The 22660-nt window shown below is 38.5% G+C and overlaps 1 protein-coding gene across 3 annotated transcripts in view; it reads left to right on the top strand.

Moving 5' to 3' along the window:
- Nucleotides 1–18105, top strand: part of Hgd (homogentisate 1,2-dioxygenase) — a 73367-nt gene extending 55262 nt beyond the window's left edge. Inside the window, exons 14-16 of one of the 3 annotated variants that reach the window (XM_087209217.1) lie at nucleotides 8653–8722; nucleotides 9040–9057; nucleotides 17519–18105. In XM_087209217.1, the coding sequence (XP_087065343.1) occupies nucleotides 8653–8722; nucleotides 9040–9057; nucleotides 17519–18039 (609 nt within the window). In that variant the 3' untranslated portion in view covers nucleotides 18040–18105. Of the gene's footprint in view, nucleotides 1–3111; nucleotides 3482–8652; nucleotides 8723–9039; nucleotides 9058–9344; nucleotides 12205–17518 lie in introns of those variants that run through there. The other 2 variants (XM_087209221.1, XM_004835640.4) reach the window with 2 other exon arrangements.
- Nucleotides 18106–22660: the final 4555 nt, after the last annotated feature.

Raw genomic sequence — 22660 nt, 5'->3', positions numbered from 1 at the left:
CATGGACTCCTATCAGTCTTATGTTATTCTTCTTTTCATCGTCTAGCAGTTGTTGGATTGATTTCTCGTGGTCCCTTACTATTTTGAAGAAATCTCTATTTTCATGGTCTCTAACTGTGATCCTGTCTTCTATATCTGATATTCTATCTTCAGATTCTCTTAATCTGCTGTAGACACTTTCAATGGAGTTTTTGATCTCCTGAATATCTGTTTGAATCTGTTTCATGGATTCCATTTCTTTCTTATGTTGGGAGATCATGGTTTCCATTTCTTTCTTATGCTGGGTATTCATGGCTTCCAGCATGTTTCTGAGCTCATCTATTTTTTTTATCTGTTTCTGTTCTAGATCCTCTAATCATGTCTTTCACTCTGCTCACCATCTCTGTAGATATCTGGGAGATTATTTCTGCTTTGAATTTTCCTAGAGCCTCATTCATCTGTTTTGTTACTTCCTGTGCTATCAGTTCAGGGTATCCAGGTGGTTGGTTATGGGACTTTTCCATCTCATTTCCCCCAGGATTTACCCTTGGTGGGGTGGAAGTCTGAGTTTGTGCCTTGCTTAAATGTCTTCTCATTTTTGTTTTTGGTACTGTCCTTGGTTTAACTCCTGGGTTGATAGTTTGAAATTGTTTATTATAGGTATCTTTGTTGCTTGTAATTAGAACCCTTATGGAATGATTGCTTCTCAGAGGTGTCTTCCAGATATAGCTGGTCTTTAAGTTTTGAGTCTCTAATGACTCTAAGGCTATCTCATTTTCCTTATACTGGGAAAGTTCATTGACTAGATCAATACCAACACCTTAGCCCAAGTGATACAATCAGCAACACCATTGCATCAAGTACATCTTCAAAAATGACATTTTGTGGTAGTTATTAATCTATCACCTTTAGCTGTGTGAATTAAATCAAGATCGAGGACCAACCCAACATATAGTGAATAAACTCTTCAATATAACAACTTTATCCTTTGGGAAGGGGAGTTAGAAGGGGTTGGGGAGGGAGGGACAGATGGGAAGAAGGATGGGGAGGGTTAGCAGTGTGGCTAGAGGACACAGGTGGGAAGGAAAAAGGGAATAATAGGAAAATAAAGAAGAACTCTGAATGAGAACCAAAACAGGGACAAAAAGGGAAGATGAACAGTGTGGGAGAGCAAGAGAGTGAGTGTAAGGGAGGGAGATAGGAAAGAGAAAAGAAAGAAGAAAAGAAAAGAAAAAAGGAGAGAAAAACAAATATTTGCAAAGAGTAGGAAAAAAATTAAAGATAAGAGGAGCAGAAGAAAAGAAAAGAGAAAAAACCTCAAATTAATAATACTAATTTTGGGAATAAAAAATAACAATGAAGATGAAGGGCCTCTCTCAGGGTATGTCTCTGCTGTCATAATAGACAATGTGGGTAGCAGTGTGAAGATATAAGTCAATGAATCTAAGCAAGCTAGCCACAGACCCATGAGATTCAGGCAGATTTCTGGCTGCAAGTCCCAAGTCGAGCTCCCTGTCCTCCTGTAGGGCTGAACTCGGCAGAGTTGTATTACAGGTTCCAGCTGCCCTTCCCCTGAAGATAGTCCTGGTCCTGATGGGAGGTGAAGATGACTTCAACTTACCCAGTACAGTGGTCTGGTGGTCCGGTGTCCTCTGTGTCTTTGTAGTGTGGAACAGGTGGCTGTAAAGAGAAGAAGCCAGAAGAACGGGGTGGGGGTGTCCAGTGGATTGCTGCCGGGGCGCGGGCTGATTCGGTGTGTTCCGAGAGACTCGCGACCTTGGTACGGCGTTAAATTGGGCTGTTTTTGTTAGGAGTAAGACTTTGGGTAATATCTAGGGCCTGGGTTACAAGTAGGAAATGTTCTCCTACTTAGAGAGGATTAGGAGCATGGGAGACACTGGGTGTGTGGAAGTTCAGAATCCTTGGAAGGGGAGATCTATTGTTTTACCTAAACCTAATTTTGGGTCTCCTTTACCATTTTCCGTTTTACAATTTAGGCCCAGGTCAGTCTATGTGCTGTCTTTAATATAGTTTGGAATGAGTAACTTGATGCAATATTGTCTTCACAACTCATCTAGAAGTGGGCTTTTGGTACTCCTGCCAGACAGTGAAGCTCCACAGGAATCAGCAAAATATAGTAATAGCATATCTATCATCTTTCTACTTAAATAGTGCTTTATATCTTACAGAACACTTCACTATTATCTCATTCAGTCCTCATATGAAGCCTGTCACAGGAAGTCAAGCTAGAACACTTATTTGCATTCATTTAGGTAAAAAGAAGTTAATGTATACGAGACACCAAACATTAATGCGGGTGCTATGGATTGTGTCACAAGAGTTATATCATTTTCTTTTTATCTCTGTATATTTTTTAAGTTTCCTAATGTGAGCATATGAGAATCACAAAGTTTGGTTTTTATTTTCATTCTTATTTTTTTAAAGCCACTGTAAACAAGAAAATCAGCAAATGATGAAACTGAAATGTCTAAGACACACAGAGTGCTTCCATGTTCTTTCTGTTATGGATGCAAACCTCCAGAACACAGTGGGACATCCACTGCTCAGACTCTTCTGGGAGATGGCTTTTTAAACTATTCCAGCCATTTCTGTTGTTTCCTTTCTATTTCCCTATTCCTCCTTTTCCTTTCCCAGCCTGTCTCCTGGTCAGAGTCTTGAAAAAGAAAGTTCAAATCTCAGCTCTGCCTTGACGTATCCCCTTAGACAAGCCATTTCCCAGGTCTGAGTCTTAGTTTGCTTTATGAAATGGGCACTGTGCTCTTTCACACAAGGGCACAACCACGGTAAGTGATGGCTCCTAGGAAGAATATTTTCAGATCTAGCAAATTTAGCTCCATGATGCTATGAGGACATTGTGGGTACAAGTGCCCAATTCTCCTTGGCAGAAGAAACTTGACACCCTGAGTAGTTAAAGATCTTGCTCAAGGTCTCACTTGCTTGAGCCAGTGCCCAAGGTTTGGGCTTCCTCTCCTCTCCATGCCAACACATATGATTGATTAGGAAAAGATTTTTCCTACTGTGCCTTCTTTTGACAACTGTTGAAATCTAATCAAATGTACTTGATTGTCTACCTCACCTCTTCTATCTCACCTCTATCCTCATTTCCTATAGGCATTTATGTTTGAATCTTCCCTAAGTTTGGCTGTCACCAAGTGGGGACTCAAGACCTCCTGTTGTTTGGATGAGAACTACTACAAGTGCTGGGACACCCTCAAGAGCCACTTCACCCCCAATTCTAGGAATCCTGCAGGACATAATTGAGACTGGGGCATCTCTACCACAATTGAGAATGCAATTTGTTTGGTCTCTTTGAGAATCTCATGTTCTTGGGTAGCATAAGGTGGGGAGACTGATTAAAATGAGAACCCACTTTTCTTAGTCAAGTAACTCAGAACATTTGTGGAAACATATTTGGAAAGTTCTATGACTATCAGCTTCATTGTTCAATAAATACTTGCTGGTATTCTGCAGACATGGTAAATGGTCATAATCAGGTCTTGATAAGGCAGATCTATGTTGGCCAGCATTGGTGGGCCAGGCGAGGCCAAGAGATTGGAGAGAGGGTAGGGCCCCTTCCCCTGTGCTTGACCTGAGGGCCTTTTTCTAAGAGTACAAGTTGAAGTAACTACAATTCCAAATCCAAGTAACACAATACCAGGAATAATAGGACAGCATTAGGAGCCTGAGCCAAAATGAAGCCCAAGACTAAGCTCTTAGGAATCAAACCAGACCCAGGGAAGTTCAGGTCAGCAGAGCTCCAGTCAGCCTGCTGTCAGCCTAAAATAGATGGGTATCAGGCAGTCTAATAGAAACCCAGCCACCAAAAACTAGTACAAGCACTATGGAAATCAGTATGGAGATTCTTCAAAAAAACTAAAAGTAGAAGTTTCATTTGACCCAGCTATTCCTCTATCTTCCTGAAAGAGTGAAAAACATCATATTATAGTGATACATTTGTACCTATGTTTATAACAGCACAATTTACAATCTGGGAAGCAGCCTACATCTCCATCAATGGATGGATAAAGAAAATGTGAAATTTATACATAATGGAGTACTACTGTACCATAAGAAAAGATAAGCATCACTCATTTTTAGGAAAATGGACGTACCTCAAGACCATAAATAAGTCAGACACCAAAGCTTAAACATCACATGATTTCTCTTATATGAGAATCCCAAATTTTAAATAAAAAACCAAATAAAATGCAGATATTAGGAAGTAAGGAGATAGCTCTTTCTCAAATGGGAAGGGGACTGAGAGATGGAGGGAGAGAAAAGGGATGAAAAAAGGAATTAAGATGTGCTGTGTTCATGTACCAACTCCACACAAGGAATGTAAATATTATGTACTGCAAACATGTACTAAAAAGAAAGAAAGAAACCCAGCCACCAAAAAGCGAGACTAATTCATTTACTTTGGATTACTAATTGTCCTTGTTTGCCTAGAATTGCCTCAGTTTTTGCAATGAAAACCCTGTATCCCAGGAACCCCCTATGGTCAAATGGGGACCATTGTCCACTCTACTGTTCATTCATTTATCAATCCATTTGGCAACCATGTGTTGAGTTCTTACTACCAGCTCCAGAGCAAGCTACTGGGAAGAATAGTTGAAAAGGACAAAGCAGTATCTCCCCTTATGGGGAATATCTCACCATCTGGGGAGATCAAGGTAAGAGAGAATCAAGATCCTTTAAGCACAAAGACATGATAAAAAATAAGGCAGTACAGAATGGACAGCTGTACGTCCCTTCCTGTGGTCAGCATCCCTCCCAGAGGCTTGGGCTATCCAAGACAGTGTGAGTCAGTTAGGTCCTTCTGGAGTGGGAAGACACACAGATCAGACAGAAATATGATAAGAAGCAACATTTGTCACTGCTTCTGTTCTGTAGTTTTAAAACATTTCTCCCAGTTTGTTGCCATGGTAGCAATTTTTATAATGCTGCTACCAAGTTTTCATTCAATAATAGTTAATGAGAGGCAGCTACCTGCCAGGACTAGGAACTAGAATTGCCAGATAAAATTTAACATGTCCAGTTAAATTTTAATTTCAGACAACCACATATGATTTTTAGTGTATGTCCTACACAATACTTGAACATCATTATGGTAAAATTTTATTCATAATTTATCTGAAACTCAAATGAGAAGCTTATATTTGTATTTGCTAAATTTGGCAAACCTGCTAGGAATATAGAGGTCAAGGAGGTAACTGTTTTATTCTTTTAGTTTATTAGTATATGTTTGCAATACATAATGTTTGCATTCCTTATGACAAGTTGGTACACGTACAGAAGACATCCCAATTCCTCTTTTTCATCCCTTATCAGCTCTCTCCCTCCATCTCTTGATCTCATCAAGGAGACAGATATTATCCTTGCTCTTGGAGAGATTATATTTTCAAGAGGGAATTAGACAAAATAAATAAGCAAATTAATTACAAACTATGAAACATGCTGAGAAGAAAATAAATAGGGGTTGAAATGGACCAACACATGGAATGAGCTAGGAGAGATCTTTCCTCAGTAAGGAAATCTTCAATGAAATAAATGACTTTTAGCCAGACAGACCTAAAGAATAGAAAGGAGCAAGTCTTTGGGAAAGTGTGAAAGTGGAGTGGGGTGGGATGAGAAGGAGCATATTCCAACAAAATGCCTGTGGGGTCAAGGACCTGAAAGAAGAGTGAGTATGGGAAGCACAGGATGAGGGTATTGCAGCAGCTCAGGCAAAAAAAAAAATGACCTTGTCCTATGAGGCAGCACAAGACAGAGGCAGATCCATTCCAGAAAGCTTTGGAATGCTCCTGAAAGGACTTGTTCGATAAGGTGTAAAGGGTGAGGTGAAGACATCTTGAGGGCAGAACTAGGATGAATGCTGGATTTCTGGCAATGGTATTTCATGGCCTCAAGAAACAAGATGAAGATATATTTGAGGGTGACAGAGGTTGGTGTGAACTCCAGTGTTCCTTGACATCACAGAGTCCTTATTAAAACTTAAACATTATTAGCTATCAAACCAGTTAATATAGCACCTTTAAATAAGCCTTAAGGATGACCACTGCTGCAGAAGCTTCCAGCAGCTCCTGGAATCCCATCAGTAATCATCAACCATGCTCAACTGACTGCTTTCAGCTGCTGGCACCGAGAGAGTGTTGCCTGAGGCCAAACCAGAGCTCAGCAAGTACTAGAAATGAAAGGCTCTGGACACAGGCCTTGGTCAGGGACAAATGAGAATTTGTGAATAAACATGGCAGCTCTCTTGCTCCATACTTTGTGTGTTCTACCCTGGCTCTCTGCCACTCTCAAAGGGATTCAGTTCCATGAGTTCATGGTGGCAACTTCTTGCTACTGCAACAATTATTTCTTCCTTCCTTTACCTCTCACTTTCCCACTCTTGTGGTTCTTCTTTGACTGTTCTTTGAACTTCAAATTAAGACAACCATTAAAATATTTTATTCCCCAAGCCTAGCCTTTCCTTTTTGAGCACATCCTAACCTTATGTACATAGTCCCTCCATTCTGACCCATTTTGGCTCTCTCCGTTATTGGTTCAGTGGCAAAGCTTTTGTAGGCCTTCTTGGTTTCCATACACTTAGCACTTTTGTGCTTTGTCTCCCTACTCCTGGCAGTAACTCCCCAGGTAGGGGTGATATTTCACCCGGGCCGGACTGTTCACACTAATTAAAAAAAAAAATGATTTATTTTCGCTTAGTTGTGCCTCGGGTCAGCTAGAAAGATGTGTATCATTTCCTTAATTACCTATTCTCTAAGATGTGTTCCTCTACCAGGTTCCCCAAGAAAAATGCCATCTCTTTGTTTTGAAATGGAAAACCTTAAAGAACAAAAAGCACACCAGTTAGGTTTCCTCCGATAGCAGGCAGGTTTTTTGCCAGACCCTCTTGGCATCTTTGTTTATTTTGCCATTAGAAAAGTGTGCAATAACAGCCATTTCCCTTTTTCCTTCCAGAGAGATTTCTGTCCCAGCCCATGTTACTAGCAATGGCTTGGGCCAATGGTTCTCAATGGGAGCAATTTTGTTTCCCTACACCCACTCCAAGATATCTGGCAAAGACTAGAGACATCTTGGGTTATCAAAACTGGAGAAAGCTCTACTGGCATCTGGTCAACTGATAAAAATCCTGGGAAGAACAGGACAGTCTCCCACAACAAAGAGCTATCTGGTATCCAGTGTTGACAGATGAATTAGCTCTTTGTTTCGGCTGTATGTTAGATCTCTAGGCAACTCCTTTAATTCGCAGAGCTCAGGGAGTGCCACAAACCAACTACATTAGAAACTAGGGTGGTGCCCTACGTGGAGAACTCTTTCAAAATTCCTAACATGATTGCGATGGACAGGCAAGACTGAGACCACTGTGTTAGAACTTTGTAACCGGGAATGAAAACCCCAGTTCAACCTCGATCTTGGCCCAGCTTAGGGTTTCCTAGGATCTACATAATGAAATTTTTTAAAAAAACATATCCCTAAAGCTCCCCATTTCCCAGTAAACATGGGATGGGATGGCCGTGTGGAGTGAGGGATTACCCAGGAGGAAAAGCAGGCCCTGGACCTCCCATCAGCACATCCCCTGCAAGAGTGCCCAGATGGGGCACAGGGAGAGGTGGTGATAGACAAAAGAAAGTTAAGAGAAGCTAAGGCCCAGATGTAAACTGTAAGTTAAAAGTGAACTCTGGGAGGCTGAGGTATGAAGGTTGTAAGTTTGAGTCCAACCTGGGCAATTTAATGACTTAGTGAGACCCTGTCTCAAAAAATTAAAAAAAAAAAAAAAAAGAGAGTGAGAATGTGGCAATGTAACTCAGGGCAAAGGCCCTGGGGTCATCCCCCAGTACTGCAAAAGAAAAAAAGTGAACATGCAGTTCCCGTATTATGATTTTCTAGTAATACAGAAATGCCTCAATAAATATATGACAGAGTTCTTACTACTGAATCTGAAGGAAATTTTGTCCTTCTGGGAAAATATTTTACTACCAAATGAAACAAAAACAGGCTTAAAGACTTGAGTGCTGACATTTAAACTTCTTTGTGACATTTAGTGGTCAGCTAGCCTTGAATTTGATAAAATCAACTTTATATAATTACATTACAAAAATCAGAGGCCAACATATGGCCAACATTTATGCTTTTATGAGGCAGTGTAGTGTGTGGTTAAGAGCACAGACGCTAGAGCGATTGCCTGGGTTCAAATCTAGGTTCTACGATTTGGTGGTGGTGTAACCTTTAGAAAATTACTTAACTTATCTGAGTTTTGGTTTCTTTAGCTATAAAATGATTATACCTACCTCACAGTATTAGTTAAAATAAGTTCCTTAAAATAATAATAATACCTATTGCATTATATAATAAGTAGCTATTATTTGGGGAATGTTCATCTCTTTATCTTGCTCTTGAAACTGGTTTTTAACTATAACTAGTAGGTACTTATTAACATAATAACCAATATACAGTAAAACCTTGGATATTGAGTAACTTGTTCTGTGAGTGTTCTGCAAGATGAGCAAACATTTCTAATAAATTTTAACTTGATAAATGAGCAATGTCTTGCAACAGGAGCAGTACCTGACACTAAATGTCACATGATCACAACTGAGCCAATGGTTCCTCTCTCTCGCTGCTCTCTCTCTTTCTCTGTCTCAGATTGTGGCTGATCGTTTCCCAACAGCAAGAAGTTATGGAGGAGATCTTGTCTGCAGAGGAGAAGGAGAAGGTGGAGGAATCCCCCACTTCAAATGAGATTAGGGAGATGTGTAAAATGTGGGAAACAGTGCAAAATTGTGTGGAAAAGCAACACTCAAATAAGGCTGTAGCAGTGTGAGTGATGAATCTGTTCAACTACAATGCAATGTCACATTTCTGAGAAATACTCAAAAGAAGACAAAACCAAATGTCATTGGATAGATTCCTTCATAAAATTATACAAAGAGAAAAATATTCCATTGAGCCAATAGATAGCAGTGATTTCACTAGTGATAGTGAAAGCTGTCCTGCGCAATAACTTTCGTTTCTCTTCTCTTCTCCCATCAGCCACAAAGGTTTTCAAAGGTAAGTACAGGTTAATTTGTTTATTTTTCTTTGTAATTTGTATTTTCTTTATTATTTTATATTATATTACAGTGTTGCAATTATTTTTATATGAATTTTTGGGGTTGTGGAATGAATCATCTGAGCTACCATTATACCTTACAGGGAAATTTGCTTTGATGTACAAATGCTTTGAATTAGAGGCATGTTTCCAGAATGAATTACAGTCACAAATCAAGGTTTTACTGTACATAAATTTCATTTTTTGGAAAGAATCACAATTAAGATTACAGGTGCTTCCTAATCAGCCCACTGCAGACAGGCAGGTCTGTGCACGCCCTACCAAGGTCCTGAGTCTCACAGAACACGCCAAATCAGCCTGCTGCAGACAGTCAGGTCTGCCCACGCCCTACCGAGGTCCCCAGTCGCACGGAATATGCCGAATCAGCCCGCTGCACACAGGAAGGTCTGTGCATGCCCTACCGAAGTCCTGAGTCACACAGAAGACACCGAATCACCCCTCTGCAGACAGGCAGCCACCTGGTTCCACACTACAAAGATGCAGAGGACACCAGACCACCAGACCAAGGTACTGAGTCCCGCTGCTCCCGGCCCAGAGGTAGGGGCTTCTGAGCCATCGTCCCACTGCTCCTGGTCCAGAGGAAGGGACTTCCTGGTCACCATCTCTCCCGCTGCTCCCAGCCCAGAGGAAAGGGCTTTTGGGCCACCTTCTGTCCCCCTGCTCCTGGCCCAGAGGAAGGGGCTTCCGGGCCACCATCCCTCCCACCACTCCCGGCCCAGAGGGAGGGGCTTCTGAGCCACCATCCCACTGCTCCTGGTCCAGAGGAAGGGGTTTCCCGGTCACCATCACTCCCGCTGCTCCCAGCCCACAGGAAAGGGCTTTTGGGTCACCATCCCTACCACTGCTCCCGGCCCCTGTCCCACCTCTCCCAGCTCAGAGGAGGTAATCTGTGCAGGCGCTAACAGCCCCCCTCCCCAGTCGAAATGAGAAAACACGTAAATAAGTCTCAAAACCAGACTTCCAGATCACCTACAGCAACCCCAAAGGGAAATGAGATGGAACACTCTGATACTCAACCACCTGGACCCACTGAACTGGCAACAAAAGGGGATCTGGAAAAAATGAAATCAGAAATAATTTCTCAGATAAAGAGGAGAAATTGTGCCCCTAGTGCAAGACATGAGGAATAAATCTAGAGAGGAGCTCAGGAACATGATGGAATCCCAAAATAAGAAAGAAATGGAATCCATAAAACAGATGCAAATAGATTTCCAGGACATGAAAAACTCCATTGAAAGTCTACACAGCAGAATGAGCCAATGTGAGGACAGAATTTCAGATATACAAGATAAGATTGCAATTAGTGACCAGGAAAAGAAAAATTGCTTCAAAATCATAAGGGAACATGAGAAATCAATCCAGCAGCTCCTAGATGATGCAAAGAAGAATAACATAAGACTGATTGGGCTCAATGAAGAAACAGGAGAGAGTGCAGATGACATAAAAAATCTCTTCACAGAAATAATGGCAGAAAACTTCCCAAGCAGGGGGAAAGAGCTTCACACACAGATTGGTGAGGCATATAGGACTCCAAATAGCCTTGATCAAAAAAAATCTACACATAGGCATATAATTGTTAAGATTCCAGAAACACAACAGAAGAACAAAGTTCTCCAAGCAGTCAGAGAAAAGACACAAATCACGTACCAAGGAAAGCCCATCAGAATCATGGCAGACTTCTCAGTGCAAACCCTCAAGGCAAGAAGAGCTTAGAGTGACATATTCCAAGCCCTCAAAGAAAACAGCCTCCAACCCAGATTGATGTACCCTGCAAAACTATCTTTCAAAATTGATGGAGAAATAAGATACTTTCATGACAAAGAGCACCTTAGGAACTTCATGAATACCAAACCAGCACTCCAAAAAATTTTACACAATATTCTAGGAGCAGACATTGAGGATCACAACCCCAGGAAGCAAAGCAGAATGAACTCATCTGGCACAACAAGAAATTAAATGTAAAGGGGGAGAACCCAACAAAAAGAAAAAGTCATGCCAATGACAAGTCAATACGTTTCAGTTATAACCGTCAACATTAGTGGTCTCAATTCACCAATCAAAAGAAAAAGACTGGCAGAATGGGTCAAGAAGCAAAATCCAACAATATGCTGCATACAAGAAACACACTTACTTCAAAAGGAAACTCATAGACTGAAAGTTAAAGGGGGAAAACAATACTATATGCAACAGGAACCCAAAAAAAAGCAGGAGTAGCTCTCCTCTTTGCAGATCAAGTAGACTTCAAACCAACACTGATTAAGAGAGAAGACGAAGGACACTACATCCTTGTAAAAGGGAGAATCCAAGAGGAAGAGATGACAATCATAAATATCTATGCACCAAACACTAGTGCACCCAACTATATAAAACAAATACTAATGGACATGAAAAGTCATATATGCACTAATACAATTGTAGTGGGAGACCTCAACACCCCACTGTCACAAATAGATAGATCAACTAGACTAAAAATAAGTAATGAAATACAAGAATTCGATCGAACTCTTGCACAAATGAACTTAACAGATGTTTACAGAGTCTTCCACCCCACAAAATCAGAATACACATTCTTCTCAGCTCTACATGGATCATTCTCCAAAGTAGACCACATACGCACACATAGAACATGTTTAAGTAAGTGCAAAGGAATTGAAGTTATCTCCTGTATATTATCAGACCACAGTGCGATAAAATTAGAGATCCATCACAAAAGAAACTCAAAAAATTTCATAAACACGTGGAAATTGAACAACACACTTCTGAATAACCAATGGGTCACAGAGGAAATTAAAGAAGAAATCAGACAGTTCGTTCAATTAAATGACAGTGACAATAAAACATATCGGAATCTATGGGACACAATGAAAGCAGTCTTAAAAGGGAAATTCATAGCAGTGAATACACATATTAGGAAAACAGAACAAGCCCAATTAAACAATCTGATGCTGAACCTCAAGCTTCTAGAAGAAGAAGAGCAGGACAACCCCAAAGCTCATACAAGGGAGGAAATTATAAAGATCAGAGGAGAAATCAATGCAATGGAGACTAGGAGAACGATACAAAAAATCAATGAAGCCAAGAGTTGGTTCTTTGAAAGAATCAACAAAATTGACAAACCTTTAGCCAACCTTGTCAGAAAAAGGAAAGAAAAGGCCCAAATCCATGCAATTAGGAATGAAAAGGGTGAAATGACAACAGACCCAGCAGAAATCCAGAGGATCATCAATACCTACTTCCAGAACCTATACGCCAATAAGATGGACAACACAGAAGAAATGGACAGATTCCTAGATACATATGAATTACCAAAGTTGAACAAAGAAGACCTAAAAATTCTGAACAACCCAATATCAACCAATGAAATTGAAAATGTAATTAAAAACTTATCAACTAAGAAAAGCCCAGGCCCTGATGGCTTCACTGCTGAATTCTACAAGACATTTAGAGAGGAACTGCTGCCACTACTGTTTAAACTCTTCAATGAAATTGAAAGGGAAGCAATACTCCCAAATTCATTCCTGGAAGCAAGCATCACCTTGATCCCCAAAGCAGAGAAAGACCCAACTGAAAAAGAGAACTATAGGCCAATCTCACTAATGAACATAGATGCAAAAATCCTTAATAAGATACTGGCAAACAGAATGCAGAAGATCATCAAGAAGATCATACACCCTGATCAAGTGGAATTCATCCCAGGGATGCAGGGATGGTTCAATATACGCAAATCAATCAGTGTAATACACTATATCAATAGAGCCAAGGGCAAAAACCATGTGATTATTTCCACAGACGCAGAAAAAGCATTTGACAAAATCCAACATGCATTTATGATAAAAACCCTACAAAAAATTGGAATAGATGGTCTCTACCTCAAACTGATAGAAGCCATCTATGAAAAACCAACAGCCAATATCATACTAAATGGTCAAACCTGAAATCCTTCACACTACAATCAGGAACAAGATGAGGATGTCCGTTATCACCACTCTTGTTCAATATAGTTCTGGAAACATTAGCCACAGCAATTAGACAAGAGAAAGAAATAAAAGGAATAAAGATAGGTAATGAAGAAGTCAAATTGTCATTATTTGCAGATGACATGATACTCTATATAGAAGACCCCAAGAACTCCACCAAAAGTCTTCTAGACTTAATAACCAAATTCAGTCAAGTAGCTGGTTACAAGGTCAACACATAAAAGTCAATAGCTTTCCTCTACACCAATGACAGACTCACTGAGAGAGAAATAGAGCAAATAATTCCTTTCACAATAGCATCCAAAAAACTGAAATACCTAGGAATCATCCTAATGAAAGAAATGAAAGACCTGTTCTCTCAAAACTATGGCACTCTGAAAAGAGAGATTGAAGATGATATCAGAAAATGGACAGACATGCCCTGCTCCTGAGTAGGAAGGATTAATAGAGTGAAAATGGCCATACTTCCAAAACTGCTATATAGATTTAATGCAATTCCAATTGAGATCCCAGCAGCCTACCTCATGGACCTTGGGAAAACAATCCACAAATTCATTTGGAACAAGAAGAGACCCAGAATAGCAAAAGCAATTCTAGGTAACAGAGACATGGCAGGGGGTATCACAATCCCCAACCTGCAACTCTACTACAAAGCTACTGGGATAAAACAGCATGGTACTGGCAAAGAAACAGACCTGAGGACCAGTGGGACAGATTAGAAGATGCAGAAACAACGCCAGACACACTTAGCTATCTCATCTTCAATAAAGGAGCCAAACACCCTCACTGGAGGAAAGATAGCCTCTTTAATAAATGGTGCTGGAAACATTGGGCTTCAACTTGCCAAAGATTAAAACTAGACCTGTATCTCTCACCATGCACTAAACTAAAATCAAAATGGATTAAAGATCTAAATATTAAAATAGAAACTCTGAACCAGTTGGAACAGAGGTTAGGTAGAACTCTTGAAGACATCGGTGTAGGAAAAGATTTTATGAACAAACCTCAGTTGCCCCTGAACTAGCACAAACAATCAACAAGTGGGATCTCTTCTTTTTAAAAGGCTTCTGCACAGCAAGAGAAACCACCAGCAGTGTGAAGAGACAACCTACAATGTGGGAAAAAAATCTTCACCTGCTCTTCCTCAGACAGAGGTCTACTATCTCGAATCTATAAAGAACTTAAAAAGATCAGACCTCCCAAATTTGAAGACTCAATCAAAAAATGGGCATCTGAAATGAATAGACATTTCTCACACAAAGAAGTAGAAATGGCAAATAAATACATGAAAAAATGTTCAACATCACTGGTCATTCGAGAGATGCAAATGAAAACAATGCTGAGATTCCACTTCACTCCAGAAAGAATGGCTGCTATCATGAAATCAACCAATAACAAATGCTGGTGGGGCTGTGGGGAAAGAGGAACCCTGCTCCACTGCTGGTGGGAGTGTAGACTGATGCAACCACTGTGGAAATCAGTATGGAGATACCTCAAAGAACTAGGACTGGAAGTCCCATTTGACCCTGCTATTCCACTGCTGGGGATCTTCCCCAAAGAATTAAAAGAATCATACCACAGTGATATATGTGTGCCCATGTTCATAGCAAAGCAGTTTGTAATAGCTAAAACTTGGAAACAGCCCAAATGCCCATCATCTGGCGACTGGATAAGAAAATGTGGTTTTTTTATAAAATGGAGTACTACTCAGCCATAAAAAAGGAGAAATTAGAGACATTTATAGCTAAGTGGATGCACATTGAGGCAATACTCTTAAGTGAAATAAGTAGGACACACATGTGTAAACACCGAATAGTTTCTCTGGTGTGAGAAACTGAAAGTGTAAATAAGGACTAAAATGTATAATAGGTAATGTGAAATAGGAAGAAAAGGGGCAAAGGGGAAGGAAGTGGGAGGGCTAGGGGAAAGGATAGAAGGGAATGGGATTAATATGAGAAAATGGAAAAATAGGAACAAAATCTTTGTAAATAGGGAGGACTGGAGGGGTTGAAGGGAGGGCTGGGCAAGGGTGAAAAATAAGAACCAAGAGAGACTATGTAAAGGTGCAAATTTCCAATGATGAATGTCATTATATTGTATACCTAAAATGTACCAATGATTAGAATGAATAATGGGTAATGTAAAATAGGAAGAAAAGGTCCAAAGGGGTAGGGGTAGGGGTAGTGGGAGGGGGAGGGGAAAGGAAAGGGAAAGGAAAAATGATGAGAAATGGAAAAAATGGCAATAAAGTCTTTGTAAGTCGGGAAGGGTGGAGGGTGTGAAGGGAGGGCTAGGAATGGGGAAAAAAAAGAACCAAGATGCATTATGTAAAGGTACAATTCCCAATGAGAAATGTAATTGTGTTGTATACCTACAATGTACCAATAAAAGAATTTAATACAGAAAAAAAAAGATTACAGGCGCTTGTGTCCAATACTTTTATAGCCAAATGAGTTTGAGCAAGTAAGAACTTCCCTAAGCCTTTCCTTCCTCATTTGAAAGAAGGAAATTATTTATTTCACAGGCATTTATTTTGTGAGAGTTAAGTGAGATAATGCATTAATTCATCCACATGGTTTTCAGCACACAGACAGGCAAACATTTGTTATTATTATTGTTATTCTTTATTTTTACTGCTGTGACTCAGTAAATACATACTGTGTTTCCCAAAAATAAGACTGGATTTTATATTAATTTTTCCTCTGAAAGACACAACAGAGCTTTTTTTCAGGGAATATCTTATTTTTTCATGCACAAAACTTACATTTATTCATGTACAGCAATCTACATTTATTAATTTATTCATGCACAAATATCTACATTTATTCATGTACAAATACAGTCCTTCAGTAATCTTCTGAAACATCATCATAACTCTCCCAACCCCAAGTTCTGGCCTGAATTTCTTGCAACTCTAGCTCATGTAGAACCATTGGTCCCAATCTCTCTTGTCCAGCAGTAGAGCTCTCCTTAAATGAGCACTTCTTGTCCGTGTAGCTTACTCATAGTGCATTGGCAATACAGAGGTCAGTGATTTTATCCCATGCATTCTTCACCCAAGTCACAACCTCGTGCAGGTGAGGCTTCACAGAGTTTCCATTAAATTAAGTGCTAATTGAAGACTTATGAGACAGGAGTGGCAACAAAAATGATGATAGTTAAGAATTATGGTCCACACAAAAACAACAAAAAATTACAGGCACCAAAATTCAGAAAACGTTTCTTTATTACATACAAATGCATAAGTACATCTGTTACAACACACAACATATTGAATTATGAAGATTCATATTAGGCACAACCACATCTGTTCATTATCAAGTGCACACATTGTGCATTGTGTCTATACTCTGGTCACTCAGCAGTAAGTATCGAGTTCATCTGTTTACATAGGCGTTTACCTTTTGTCCAAAGGCTCCTGCTTGAGTGTTTACATATTTAATTATAATTTATGTTATCATTTATTTTTAGTATTAATGTCAATAATGTAATGTTTATAATTTATTTATATTTAATTATATATTAATATTATTATTTCATAATTCAACACTTCTGTTGTGTGTTGCAATAGACGTACTAAATGCCTCCATCTGCCTGACAGTCTTAACTGGGGTTCATTTTGGGGGTAGGGCTCATATTATGAGCATCCTGAAAAATCATGCTAGGGTTTACTTTCACTTAGTTCTTATTTTGGGGGAAATATGGTAGCTCCTGCCTCAGGGTGCTATGGTGTATCTTCTATAGTAGATACTAGAATAACTAAGCTGAGGTCATTGTTCCCAAATAAATTAGCATGTAGCTGAAAAGGAAGGTGTGTGCCCTTCTAAAACAATAAATAACAGGTGTCCAAAGTATGGGACATATAGAAGCAGTTTATCCTTTTTGTCATCTCTAGGTCCAAGAGTAAGAAAACCATACTGAAACTTAATTTGGGATCTCAACAATGTATATTAAAAGAGCAATTGAAGTAGAAGTTAAGATAGAATTTAAAGTGCCTTTAATGAAAGCAATTTCCATGTGACAGCCTACAGAGCTTTTCTTCTTTCTTAATCATGAGGGCCCTTGGGGTGCTCATTAACATAATCTAAAGTTTTAAAATCTAAAATTGCCCAAGAAAATCTGACACAGCCCACTACAGCACTATTAACAGTGATATGTGTAAAAACCAAGTAGTCCAACTCTTTATAGTCCCTAGAAGAGAAATTTAACAAATCAGGCAGTTTTGTTCATTCATGAACATTTACTGACTCCATTTTGGATTCTATGAATAAACTTAGAATCCGAAGAACAGGTATATTTTATGATACCCCTTGAAAGTGTATGTAACATCTAAGAGTGCATTTAACTGTAAGTATCTGAAAATCTAACATTAGCTTAACAACTAGGGCTTTATCTTATTAAAGAAGTCTTTCTCATTACCTAGCCAAACACATTGAGAACATCTGTGCATGCGGTAAATGTGGACAGATCCTCGTAAGGGTTGGCAGCTTCAGGAACATGCACAGAGGTGGAGAACCCCAAGATCTGACAATGCATGGGCTAGGAAATACAGAAGAGAAGATGGACATGGAAGAAAACCCTGATGAACAGTCTGAAATAAGAGAAATATTTGTTGAAATGCTGGATGATTTTAGGGACAGTCATTACCAAATAAACAGTATTCAAAAAAAGCAGTTATTTAAACATTCTGCCTGTCCTTTTCGATGTCCTAATTGTGGCCAGCGTTTTGAAACTGAAAATCTAGTGGTTGAACATATGTCTAGCTGCCTAGATCAAGATATGTTTAAAAGTGCAATTATGGAAGAAAATGAAAGAGATCATAGGCGAAAGCATTTTTGTAATCTGTGTGGAAAAGGATTTTATCAGTGGTGTCATTTAAGAGAACACTATACTGTTCATACTAAGGAAAAACTGTTTGTCAGACATATGGGAAGCAGTTTTTAAGAGAACGTCAGTTGTGTCTGCACAATGATATGCACAAAGGCATGGCCAGGTATGTCTGTTCCATTTGTGATCAAGGAAACTTCAGAAAACATGACCATGTATGGCATATGATTTCTCATTTATCTGCTGGTGAGACTATATAAGCAGACCAGGTCTGCTTTCAGATATTCCCAAATAATGAACAATTGGAGCAGCACATGGATGTTCATCTGTATACATGTGGAATATGTGGAGAAAAATTTAATTTAAGGAAAGATATGAGATCACATTATAATGCCAAGCATTTGAAAAGAACCTGAGATTTTCTACTGTATTAATGTCTAGTTGATAGCAAACAAAACACCAAAACAAAAAGGATATGAGGTATTTAGAAATCGATTTTATAAGATGAATTGTTGGAAAAAATTTCAAAGCCCTTTTATCTTTAATATTTTTATTTAGGATCTTAAGTACTCTTTAGGTGTTAAATGTTTATCATTTTTGTTGTTTCTTAATAGCATTCTTTGTTTCTAGTTTTCTTTAAAATTAATTTTAAATGTAGACAATAAGTTGCTGTAACCCCGTCAATGACTACTAAACTTTAGTTTTTTATCAATAAGTTTCAATGACTTCACTATTTCTATGTGTGTTTCTTTTTTGGTTTTTTCTTAAGGTTATCCTGTGAAATCTTAAGCCAACAGTCTTGGCCATTCTTGTTTAAAGTTTAAAAATTTTTTAAAAATTATTACTTGAAATTATCCCATTCAGGTTTAGCTTTTTTTTTTTTTTGTCTTTTATCAGTTGAACAGTGGATTAGCTACTGCTTATTCTCCCTTATTATCAATGAAACTCCAATTCTTAAATTGATAAACTTATTAGGCAAGTTAGGTGCACTGAATGTAACCTGGAAGGTTGACATGGGCTCAAACTTGGCCTAAAACAATTGCTGGTCCTGAGGAAATTCCTATAAATGAACATCTCCCTGGTTCCAGCACCTGCCTCACAAGCACAAGGACCCGAGTTTGATCCCCGATACCAAAATTTAAAAATATATAAATAAACATTTCCTATAATTGATAAAATATTATCATTTAATAATCACATTTAAAACTTATATTAAGTGTAAATCCCAATGACTTTCCCTCACTTGGGAAATTGGTGGGGATAAGCCATTTTGTTTTGTGATATTAAATTTAACTATGATAGTTAATTAAAAGACATATTCATTAAAAATATTTTAATTTAAAATATTCTGATTTCTAAAGTGTGTTAGTTTATCAATTATTTTTGCTTATAGATTTTAATAGGAATATCTAAAGGAAAGTAATTTTTCACCTTTAAAATTACATACTTTTGGTATTTTGAGATTTGAGAAAGCTGCCATGTATATTGATAAATCTAATGAAATCAATTATAAATCTGGTTGTTCTATAAAAGTAGAGTTGTGTAAAACTGTGTTGTGTCTTAGATTTAGAGAAAGTGTGTTGTGGCAAATTGCAATTTATCATGCTTTATTTCTGTAAAGGATACAAAATTTGAGTATCATATAATCACAACATAAGTGGAAACAGTTTATCATTTTTCAATTAAAGTAGTATTGTTAGTTGTTATTGACATAGGGTCTGCATCATTACATGTGAATTAAAATACTGGCACAATTGACCCATCAATAAATATACTGAAAAAAAAAAAAAAGAAGTCTGGCTGGGTCTGGTAGTGCCTGCCTGTGACCTCAGCACTTTGAGAGGCCCAGCCAGGAGGACTGCAAGTTTGAGTCTAGCCTGGGCAACTTAATGACTTACCAAGACCCTGTCTCAAAATAAAAAATAAAAATGACTGGGAATGATGTTCAGTGAAAGGGCTCTGTGTTTGATCCCTAGTACCACAAAAGGAGGAGGAGGAGGAGGAGGAGGAGGAAGAGGAGCTGGGAGGGAGGGTGAGCTCAAAGAGGAAAGGAGGAGTAGAAAGAAGAGGAGGAGGGGGAGGGGGAGGGGGAGGGGGAGGATGCTTTTATGTTCAGCACCCCCAGAAGGGACAAACCTGCCAATACTTGCTTTGTATACAAAATGCTTTAGACATCTGCCCAATTTCACCCCAAATCATTCCCCCAATAAAATGGTTTTTCAATCTTCTGTATGTATGAGGTCAGAAAATTGACCGGCAATTGTCTAGCACCTGACAAGGTCACTTCTAGTTACAAGTAGGTGACAAGGGCAATCAGTTCCTAATCAAAACCTAGAATCCTAGTTTTAAAATAGGAAGGATTCTAGAAAAATTGAACAGGTAATTTCTCCTGTCCAAACTTTTCCTTTAAAATTAAGCTGTGAAACTAGTAGATCTTCAAAAATTCTCCCAGATCTAACATTCTATAAATCTGTGAATGTACTAGAAAACCTAAAAGTGCAACTGGAAGTCCCTACTTTCCAAGGTACTAGCTCTTATGCCCTCCAGGCTAGACTGGGTGTCTTTTCTCAGTACGCACACTTTCACCACATCTGTCTATATCCCTTTCAAAGACTGGCTCAATATACACCCTCTGGAGTCAGGCTGCTAGGTTTGTGTTCTATGTCAGCCCTTAGCTGGGGAATTGGGGAAGTTATTAACCCTTTAAATCTCATTGCATAATGGGGACTTCCTTTGAGGTATTTTGGAGGATGTGTAAAGCCCTAGTTTAACTTAGTGCTAGACACAAATCAAAGCTTTATGAGTTTTTGTCTGCTATAATTGTCTTTCTTCACTATTAATTCCTCTAAGAAAGACCTGTATATTCTTCATATTCATAGCCTCAGGGCAAGTGACAGGCTCATAAGCATTAAACAATGCAGAGGAGATATTCAGGCCAGTGCCTTACAAGAATTTATTAAGACACAGGCCTGCCCAAGTGTCTCCAGAAAACTCAACCATCCCCAGGATTTGCAGACCAATAGCAGTTCCTCCTTCTTGCAGTCTGCATTGTTGTCTCCTTCCTAATGGTTGGAAGAACCAAATAAATCATTTTTGGGCCACCCTACTGTAGAGCTTATCTTTGGAGTGGAAGCTGCCTGCTTAGCTTCTAAGATATGGCTTCAGGGTAGTTGACTCACAAAATTAATAATAGTACGCTTTGATGTTTTTCTATCTTATTTTCTTTCTTTTTTATTAGTATGTGTTTGTGATATATAATAAATACATTGATCATGGAGAGTTTATACATAATACATATAGTACCTTAGTCCTTTTTACTTCTTCCTCTCCCCCTTCCCACCTACCCCCCCATCCCTTTCACATCTCCACAGTCTACCTCCCTATTTCCTGTCATCTACCTCTCATTTTGCTCTTTAAATTATTTATACTTTAGATTTCTCATATGAGAGAAACTGCAATATTTAACCATGTCTGATTTCATTTAGCATTATGGCATCAAAGTGCATCCATTTTCCTGCAAATGACTCAAATTAATCCTTCCTTAATAGCATATATATATTGCTTCCAAGATTTAGCTATTATGAGTTCTGCTGCTATATACATGATACTCACGTATCACTGTAATATGATGTCTTTGGGGGAGATACCCAGAAGAAATATAGCTGCGTTAAATGGAATTTCTAGTTTTAGTTTTTTGAGGAATCTTCATATTGATTTCTATAGTGATTGTACTAGTTTATATGGCCACCGACAATGCAGAAGTTTGCTTTTTTCCAACAATCTCAACCCACATTTCTTCTTTTTTGGGTTATTGATGATAGCCATTCTATCCGGAGTAAGACAGAATCTCAGAGTTACTTTGATTTGTATTTCTTTAATGTCTAAAGTTGCTGAACATGCTTTCATATATTTATAAGCCATTTGTACTTCTTCTGAGGTGTTTATTCATTTTAATTGCTCATTTTTATTGTTTTTTATTATAAGGGGTCTAACTTTTTGAATCTTTTTATATATTCTAGATATTAGTCCTCTGTCTAAGGAATAGTTGGAAAAATTTTGCCTACTTTTTGCTCTGTTCATTGTTTCCTTTGCTGTACAGAAGTTTTTAATTTGATATTATACCATTTATTGGTTATTGGTGTTATTTCTTGTGCAATTCAGATTCTGTTCAGAAAGTCCTTGACTATGTCAAGAATTGTGCCTATTTTATTTTTCAGCAGATTATTTTGATATTTATGTCTTTGATCCATTTTGATTTGATTATAGCATACAGTGAGACATATGAATCTAGATTCATTCTTCTGTATTTGGCTAACCAATTATCTGAGGATCCATGATTAAAGAGGCTATCTTTTCTTTAATATATGCTTTTGGTCCCTTTGTTGAAGATTGGCTGAAGACCCTGGGATTTTTTTTTCCGTACCATCAGTTTTGTTCTACTGATCAATATGTCTGTTTTTGTGCCAGGACAATCCTATTTTTAATCATTTTAGCTTTGTAATATAACTTGAAATCCAAGATTCTGATGTGTCCTGCTTTGCACTTATTGCTCAGGGTTGTATTTGGCTATTTGAGATTTCTTCTGGTTCCATTAAAAATTTTAAGATTGATTTTTCTAGTTTTGAGAAGAGTGCTGTTGGCATTTTGATTGGGATTGCATTAAATCTGTATATCATTTCTGGCAACATGACCATTTTTACAATATTGGTTCTGCCTATACAAGAACAGAGAATATCTT

Source organism: Heterocephalus glaber, unplaced genomic scaffold (genome assembly GCF_053883595.1).
Source record: "Heterocephalus glaber isolate CG9 unplaced genomic scaffold, H.glaber_assembly_v1.0 deba00000122, whole genome shotgun sequence".
NCBI classification, from domain to species: Eukaryota; Metazoa; Chordata; class Mammalia; order Rodentia; family Bathyergidae; genus Heterocephalus; species Heterocephalus glaber.
The sequence above is the reverse complement of the archived record's forward strand: the minus strand, read 5'-3'. Positions and strand labels throughout refer to the sequence as shown.